At 43.0% G+C, this 9339-nt stretch overlaps 1 protein-coding gene across 1 annotated transcript; it reads left to right on the top strand.

Annotated features, from left to right (window-relative positions):
* The first annotated feature begins 1966 nt into the window (after nucleotides 1-1966).
* Nucleotides 1967-7373, top strand: LOC128466138 (acyl-coenzyme A amino acid N-acyltransferase 1-like). The gene is made up of 4 exons (XM_053448223.1): nucleotides 1967-1993; nucleotides 4120-4658; nucleotides 5227-5429; nucleotides 6677-7373. The coding sequence occupies exons 2-4, from the start codon at nucleotides 4196-4198 to the stop codon at nucleotides 7271-7273; spliced, it is 1263 nt and encodes a 420-aa protein (XP_053304198.1). The 5' UTR covers nucleotides 1967-1993; nucleotides 4120-4195; the 3' UTR covers nucleotides 7274-7373.
* Nucleotides 7374-9339: the final 1966 nt, after the last annotated feature.

Here is a 9339-nt window from a genome sequence, read left to right as displayed (position 1 = left end):
GTTACATAAAGCGCTGTAAACATTGTCATATACAGGGCTAGGCTGGGGATACCCTAAGTGGCCCTGATCAGCAGCCACCAAACGGCGTATGTTTAAAGGGGCAAAGCTGGCACAGGCAAACTGTTTAGGGGCAGAGGTGGCACAGGCAGGTTGTTGAGGGGGGATAGATAGCACAGGCAAACTGTTTAGGGGCAGAGGTGGCACAGGCAGGTTGTTGAGGGGGCAAAGATAGCACAGGCAAACTGTTTAGGGGCAAAGGTGGCACAGACAGACTGTTAAGGGGCCTGTGGTTTCTAGTTATGCCCCTGGGGTAACGTGTGGGCACATGAGGTCAACCACACAATGAGATATATGGGGCTGATGTCCAAATATTTCCAGGGTTACTTTTCATTACCAGTCCGGCCCTGCTTAAATATGATCACAACAGGACAGAATATGAAGAACTAACCGTGTGACACAGAGAATCGTCACTTTTACCGTGGGATTAGGTCAAAACCCCTGAAGCTTAGGGGCAAACCCTGAGAAGTCCTAGCTATGGTTATTGCCCCTGCTCTGAAAAACACCAGTGTCTCTTGACCCGACTTGGCTGCCCTTGCCCTATGATTTTGCAATTACAATTATTAACCTTTGCTCTGTAGATAACAGATAATAAAAGCTCTCCCGCTCGCTGAGCTCCAAAAGGTATCTACCAGCAGTGAGTATATTTTCTGTTTACTAGTTTACCACTAATGAGGTTTATACTTTATTTTTACCTAGAAAAATCCTCATTTTTACCATAGTTATTCTTTATGTATGTAGCATATTCATGCTGCGTGCTCTTTTTATATTAGATCATTTAGGGGTCTCAAACCTTATATATATATTTACATATATACACTTGAGATATACTTATAATCTATCATGAATTTTGAGAGCTTTTGTAAAAACATATTGACAGTTTCGGGATATATTTTAAAAATATCTCAATATATGAAATATATAACATATATACTACATAGATTATATAATATATAGTGTTATATAGTATTTGAGGCTAAACTACTATATGTTTTCTTCCCGTATACTTTTTTCTAGGGTTATAGCAGTTTGCTATAAACAGTTTCTATATTTTTTTAGTACATTAGATCTTGTCTTACCGTGTAGCATATGTGTCAGTGTTACAATGTGTCTGTTTATTACCTCGTTGTATTATTGTACAGTGTATCTGGCTGTAGATGGGTTGTGTTGCGTCAATGTGTAGTATATGTGTATATTCTGGAGGTGAAAGTCAAAGTGGTAACAAACACAAAGCCTTCTTATATGAAAAGTAAGCTTTGAAGTATTTTTATCTTAAAGGGACACTCCCTGGGAGCCCCCTAAACAATCAATGCATTCAGAACCCCCTCATACATTTGTAAGGGGGACACCGTGTATTTTCAGTGCATATGATAGCTGTAGGGTCCCTTTAAAAGTTGGAGGAAACTCATTATATAAACGACTTCTGCATGGTTTGATCCTTTACGACAGCGCGGAGAGTGTGGGGCACGCGGACCCCGGCAAACAGGAGATATATATTTGGCCAAACGCATTTTGAGCTGGGTGGCAGGGAAACGTATACCCGGACCCTGCTGAATGCATTTCCAAAAATCATCATTTATGAGAGACGTGGGTGTGAAGATTGCAAGCTTGTGAGTCGAGTCTCTCCACCTAATGTATCGGTTTGTCTGTCACTTCTGGTCTTGTCAGAACTCTTGAATATATGTATTGTATGAAGCGCTGCGTAGATTGTTGGCGCTATATAAATAAAAGATAATAATAATAATAATGTGAGGGCTGGAGTGTCGTTTTTACAATCGTAAATCCTTATAGCTGTAGTTTGCATTTATTGTAAACAGCGTATCAAGGCAGCATTTCCTTCTCCGCTCCACCTCTCCCAGTCGGCCTTCCCTCCCGTGCCCTCGTATCTCTCCACCCTTTCTCTTTTCCTCCGCTCGGTGTATTTCCCGGGAGTTATGTAAGTATAACGTCTTGGCACCGTGCCTTGGCTGCACGCCACGTGAATGTCAGGTTTTACTAAGGCCGCTGCGAGAGAACACTGCTGTCCGCCGTGGGCTTTAACTCAGAGGAGTGTAACACAGTTGTGCTGCCGTCGCGTATCGCTGGATTTTTTGTATTATAATCACAAACAGGCCCAATCTTTGCATGTATTTTTAATTGAAGAGATTATTTAAAGGGGCGGTAATGAGAAATCATGTTTTATCATCACCCTTTTGATAAAAGTCTTTTTTTAAAGTAGTCTTTTCATTTAATAAAAGACTCATTTTCAGTGTCATGATCCTACCCAGGCTGCGGAGTTGCATAGCTTACTCTTGTTTCAGTTTCTCTGTTTAGCTTCGATCCATTCCTGGTTTTCTTTTTGCTCCGTTCTGATCTTCCATTCCTTGCTTCTGCTTCAGTTCTTTGCTTCAGCTCTGTTTCCTTTATAAGTTGTGCCCAACCTGTATGTTCTGTTTGTCTCAGTCTGCAGTCTACGGGTATGTCTCAGTGCTGTGTGTTTGTAGTTCATGTTTGGTTTGTTTCGTACCACTGTCAGCAGGGATTAGCGTTAGGACCCACCGTCATTGGAGTACTTTGGTGTAGTGGTGGGCTAAGCATACAATGGCCATATGATGTGACGGAATCTCCAATTGTTATCACATAGTTCTAGGCTAGTTTCTGTATTCATGTTTGTCTGTCTCTTATGTACCTTTACCCTTCTTCCTTGTATCATCTGAGGATTCTGGTTCCTCTCTCCTCTCCCCATGTCCTAGTTAATATGGCCTATCCTTGCTTAAAGGAGAAGTGTCTGATGATTCCGGCTCCTCACTCCTTCCCCTGTGTTCCTTGCCTTGTTCCCTGTCCTTTGTTGTGCCCTGTATCATGTATGTCTTGTCTGGTTATGTTTCGTGCCTGGTCTCCCTGTTCTTTGCTCTGTCCCTTGCTTGTTATGTTTCTGCTATATCCTTTGCTTAGCTTCCATACTCCCTGCCTGCAGCATCCCGCACGTGATTCTAGTGATATGTTTCATGCCTGCTCCAGGGTGCCTGCAGGATATCACTTTGTTTCATTTTGGACTACATCTGCTGCTATGTCAGGGCGCTGGTATGTGGCTGCACAACCCTAGGTGCTCAACACCTGGGTGAGTGTGGTCGCCCTGCAACCAGGCCCTGTCCAACTCCACTACTGCACTGTGACTCCTGCACACAATCTTTGGGCGCGCTGGGTCCTTTCAGTCATCTGTTTGGACCTGGTTCGTGACAGCCAGACACTGATGGTGGTACACCATAACTTACTCTCTCTATCACTATCTCCCTAACGTTTGTGGAGAGGGTTGTGCAGAGACTCCTCTGTTCCAAAGACCTGCTTTGTATGCCCCCTCAAAGTGCCCAAGGCAAATGGATCACTCGCCTCACTGGCCCTGCACGTACCTGAGGCATAAATATGTGGCCATATCTTGCGAAGCTATTGCTTAGATGATCAACCTTCTTAACCCTGTGATATAGGCTACCCCGATGTGACCTGAGAGCCACTTGTTAGGATCTAACTAGTCCCCTTGTACAAGAAGGTAGTGGGCAGCGCAAAGTCCGACATAACGAGTTAATAGTAGACCAACCTGTAGAAGATGGGGCAGGATATGGTAAACTGGAGTCTTAAGCCAACAGAAATGTTAGTGGCTCTTGGCAGTTGGCAAGGTTGGAGAGTTATGTAAGGTGGCAAGGATTATATTAAACAGATCCACAAATGAGGTCAGAGAGCAGGTTAATCTCTTAACTATAAAATAATACGCTAAGGAAATCGTTCTTTGCAGCCATGCATTCAAACCTTCAGTTGAACCTCACTGTTAACTTAACGAGATTCATTAATAAGTTCAACTCTTTATTTCTTCACTCCTTGTGACGTGCGTCTCTTGGGTATTTACCGCCAGTTAAAGAATATAGTGTATTCACTTTGAGTGATGCCTGTATTCCTCAGACAGACCTATGTCTATGATCTAAAGGATGTTTTATTATTATTTTCTGCTTATTTTATTATTAATTATTTTCTGATCATCTTGTAAAAATCCTGGTTTACGAGACAATGATTACTTTTGTTTCTTAATAGCCCCATTCTTTACTTCGGTCAGCCTGTTGGAAACATTCTCCTCCTGGATCTGCAGCACCATCCTTGAAGTTCAGACATGATCGGTCTCACAGCCACACCGGAGATAGCGCTGGCAGATGAACCGGTGCGGATCCGTGCATGGGGTTTGCCACCACAACAGCTCATTACTCTAAAAGCCTGGCTGAAGGATGAGAAAGGAAAGATATTCCGTTCCCAGGCTTTTTACAAAACCGATACGGAGGGGAAAGTGGATCTAGATCGTACTCCTGCCATCGGTGGAGATTTTCAAGGTGTTTGTCCCATGGGGCTTTTCTGGGCTCTGAAACCAGTCACCCCCTTCCTAAGGCTGATGAAACGAGATGTCATAGGAAGTCCATTTCACGTCCACCTAGAGCTCTATCCCAACATGGTCTTTTTCTCAGATTCTGAAGACCCTCCTGCTGTCAAAACAGTTCTCGAGCGGTGGTATGTGACTCCTGGGGTGCAAAGAATTCAGATCAGAGAAGGAAGGGTCAGGGGGGCTCTCTTCCTTCCCCCAGGTAAGAAACTGTCCTCCATTATATCTGTTGTGAGACCAAATGGCTTGCATGCGTGAAGAATGCTATAATAATAATAATGATAAATAAAAATACAAACACAGCAGAACAATAGCTTAACGAGAGGGGAGCCCATGGACTCTTGAGGTACTCCTCGGTATGTGAAGAGCAGTTAAGGGAAGTAGCGTCCCCAGTCTCTGAGACTAAGTGAAGGTTCAGAGCATCTGTCTCAAGGCTCCGTTGGTCTGAGGATGATACATAGTGGTTTAGCCAAGGGTCCCATAATGTCTATAGCTACCCGCTGGAAGGGTTCTCCTATAATAATAAAGGGGTTGCCTCTTTTGCCTCCATTGACAGCTGCAACAAAAGATCTTGCCATTGCAAGATATTCTGGGCCAGAAAAATGGCCGGGTAAGCTGGTACTCCATGCGCTTGGCTCTCAGATGTCCACGCAAAGGAATCTCATGAGCCAGTGCCAGGACAGCGGTGCTGTGCCGGTAGGAAACTACAAGCTGGGTATGGGAATCAATATTTATTATTGAGTCGTTAATGTATTCATCGTATTCTTTAGGTGAGGGTCCCTTCCCAGGAGTCATTGACATGTTTGGGGGTGTCGGAGGATTGGTTGAGTTTCGAAGCGGTCTCCTTGCCAGTCGTGGATTTGCGTCCCTCGCTTTGGCTTACTTTGCTTATGACGACCTGCCAAAATTCCTGGGATCAATAGATTTAACATACTTCGAAGAAGCTGCTCAAATCCTTCTGAGGAACCCAAAAGTAAGACGTCTTTAATTCTGATACAAAATGATGAAGTAAAAAAATAAGCAGAGAGCATTTACCGCTATACATGCCGGAGGGATCTGATTGGTTTATTGGTTAAGAGATGATATATTTTAACCAATTACTATACATCATGCGTGATTTTTAAATACAGCCATGTATTCTTTGTAGATCGTATGTCTCGGTTGTACAGAACATCGGTTGTTTCAGATAGACCTAAAACATATAAGAACTGGAGCATTAAAGTGTTACCGTGTCGGAAAGCAAGGACAAGATCACGCTGATTTTCTGGAAGTGGAATAGCCTCCCAGCAGAAGTGGTAGAGGTTTATACAGTGAGGGAACGTAAATATTACGGACAATTTATAAGAATCGTCGGTGAGAATCACATCAGGGAGTTCAATGATTCCAGTCCTTTGTTACATAGTTACATAGTTATATAGGCTGAAAAAAGACATGCGTCCATCAAGTTCAGCCTTTCCTATATCTGTTAATTTGTTGCTGTTGATCCAAAAGAAGGCAAAAAAACCCCAGTTTCACTCTTTCCAATTTTGCACTAACCAGGGAAAAAAAAAATCCTTCTTGACCCCAAAATGGCAGTCGGATTTCTCCTTGGATCAATAAGCTGTTTCCCCATAATTAAAGATTATATCCCTGAATATTATGTTTTTCCAGGTATCCATCCAGTTGCAGTTTAAACGTCTGTACAGACTCCGATAAAACTACCTCTGCAGGCAGAGAATTCCACATCCTTATTGTCCTTACTGTAAAAAACCCTCTCCTCTGCTTTAGACTAAATCTCCTTTCTTCCAGTCTAAATGCATGACCACGTGTCCTGTGCATAGTCCTGTTTATGAACAGATTTCCACACAATGGTTTGTATTGGCCCCGAATATATTTATATAACGTTATCATATCCCCTCTGAGGCGACGTTTTTCTAAACTAAACAGATTTAAATTAGTTAACCTTTCTTCATAACTATAGTGCTCCATTCCTTTTATTAATTTTGTAGCCCGCCTCTGCACCCTTTCTAGTGCTATGATATCCTTCTTTAGAATAGGTGCCCAAAATTGCACAGCATATTCAAGGTGCGGCCTTACCATTGATTTATACAGAGGCAAAATTATATCTTTATCCCGCGACCTGATGCCCATTTTTATACACGACAATACCTTACTGGCCTTAGCAACCGCAGACTGACATTGCACATTGAGGCCTAGTTTGTTGTTTGTATTTTGTTCCAGGTGTTGAGTGACGGAGTTGGGGTTGTAGCTGTGTGTAAAGGAGCAGAAATCGCACTGGCTATGGCTTCCTATCTGCCCCAAGTGAAGGCCACCATCTGCATCAACGGAACCAACGCTATAAACGGGACCGTTCTGACCTATAAAGATCTGTGCGTCGAAGGAATTCCATATGAGGTAGAAAAAGTTCTGGTGACGGACATCGGAGCCATGGACATAAGTCACATGATGGCCGATACGAGGTCACCAGAATACCAAGACTCGATACTGCCTCTGGAGAAAGCTAAAGGTCCCATCCTTTTCCTGGTAGGAGAAAAAGACCATAATTATGACAGCTTGAAATTTGCCAAGGAAGCATTAGCCAGGGCAAATAAATTCGGCAAGAGTAATGTATACGTGCGTTCGTTCCCTGGAGCGGGGCATCTGCTGGAGCCACCGGGAGCACCGTTTTGTATGGTGTCCCAATCTCCCTTCTTCCCCCTTCCGTTGATGTGGGGAGGAGAGCTCCTGGCGCATTGCAGGGCGCAAGATACATGCTGGAGCGAGACACAGGACTTTCTCCGCACGAATATAACGAGGCCCAGGCAAAGTAAGCTCTGAAAGAAGACGGCGAGACAAGTCTACGTTCAGCAGTCAACGGGAATGGCTTCTTTGAAGCAAATCCCTAGTTTCTGGGGAAATAAAAGCTCTTTTGTTTTTAGCACGGGGGACACTTCTTCCTTTAGGCAACGTTATATTATTGTGAACAAAATAAATGATTCATATTGTGCCCCAGATTATACAAATGATGCAATAAACCCAAGTGTGGAACACTTTGGATATTACCCATTGTACCGCACTACGGAATTTGCTGGCGCTATATAAAACAATAAATAATAATAATAATGGTTCTCTTATTTTCCAATCCGACATCTGATTCTGAGGCTTATATGTAGGTACCTCTTGTTTTTCGCTTGAGTTTATTCATCCGTGACTTCCGGGGGGGTTCCTAATATTTTAATTCAACAGTCATTTTTAAAAAATTCATTATTTTTTTTGGTAAATGTGGAAGGCGCTGGGTATGACCTTGTGGGAAGGCCTCCTAAGGATAAAAATTCTGCTTCTGAGTTATGTGGGTCGCACCTGATATCCAGTGCAACACATTAGTCGGTAGTCAACAAATAAGATACATCTAGTTCCTGATATCACTGTGGCCCGTGACATCATCACCTGGGAAAGCCCCGTTATAGTCTGGCAAAGGCAAATAGCGTAGTCAAAAGCAGTTCCAAGGTCACAGGCAGGCAGTGTAGGTTCAGAAACGAGGTATCAGAGCAGAGGTCAAAGTCCAGGAAATCAGGCAAATACTCACAGCGCATCCAGAAGCAAAAACAACAACTAGATACTGGGCTGGAGGTGAGGTTGATCTTTTAAAGCCTGATGATGAGGCCAGGTGAGAGAGGCGGGGTCCAGTCCAGAACAGAACTAGGTGATGACATAGTGATTTTTAAGTCCAGCTGGGCCTCTTAAAGGGGTGGCCACGCCTTGCGGTCTGTGGTACTCTAGGTGATGCCTGACAGACATCTACAAAATTATGTTGGCAAGAATATTTATTGCACCAATTTGTAAACTGTATGTCAACTGTAAACAACAAGAAATCTGAAAAAATTAATTAATAACTTATAAGTAAAATAAACACGTTTAAATAACATTTACTTAACATATAATAGTGCTTTCTTTAATAACCCTCCAAAAAAAAAACGGCGTCCACATTGCCCACATAGAACCTGACCAGCACCCAAATTACACACACATAGGACGTGCCATCTTTGCCCCCAAACAGCCCAGCATGAGTCAGCATTGTTCCCAAACAGCCGAGTGTACGCCATCTTTGTCCCATAAACACGCTACCTGTGCCATCTTTGTCCCATAAACACGCTACCTGTGCCATCTTTGTCCCATAAATACCCTGCTTATACCATCTTTGCCTTTTTGACAAATCAACTATACACCTATGATTAACACAAACACTTTTACAGTCACTCACTAATTCACTTTCATTCACACAATTCATTCACACAATAATTTATTCTTTCACACAAATTATTTACACATATTCATTGATGCATTCTCACAAATTCATTAATTCTCTCACTCATTCACACAATTCATCCACACATTCATTTTCCCTCTCTCATTCTGACTCTTTATTCCAATATTCTTGCTACCCTCCTTTCTCCCTATCTACCCATTCTCACCCCCTTCTGCCCTATCTGCCCCTTCTCACTCCCTTCTCCCTATCTACCCCCTCCTAACTATCTACCCTTTCCCCCCTTTGAAGTTCACTTACCTTTCAGGAGTCCTGCGGTGGGGGTGCAAGGCCTCTGTCTCCCAGCTCTGCCACTGTATGGAACAGCATAGAGTGATGGGAGTTATGATGTACTTTAGAGCATAATTATATAATGAAAAAGACGTTGGAAATTGTACAGCATAACACCCATCACTCTCACACACTTACCAATCCACACTTACCATTCCACAGATTCCACACATAACAATCCACGGATTCCACACATACCAATCCACTCTCACTGTCACTCTCACTGAATGATTTCCTACTTTTCCTCTTTTCTTCTTTCAGCAGTCAGCTACTCTTCTTCCTCTTCGCTCCGCTTCTTCTGTCTTCTTCC

Source organism: Spea bombifrons, chromosome 1 (assembly GCF_027358695.1).
Source record: "Spea bombifrons isolate aSpeBom1 chromosome 1, aSpeBom1.2.pri, whole genome shotgun sequence".
Lineage (NCBI taxonomy): Eukaryota > Metazoa > Chordata > Amphibia > Anura > Pelobatidae > Spea > Spea bombifrons.
The sequence above is the reverse complement of the archived record's forward strand: the minus strand, read 5'-3'. Positions and strand labels throughout refer to the sequence as shown.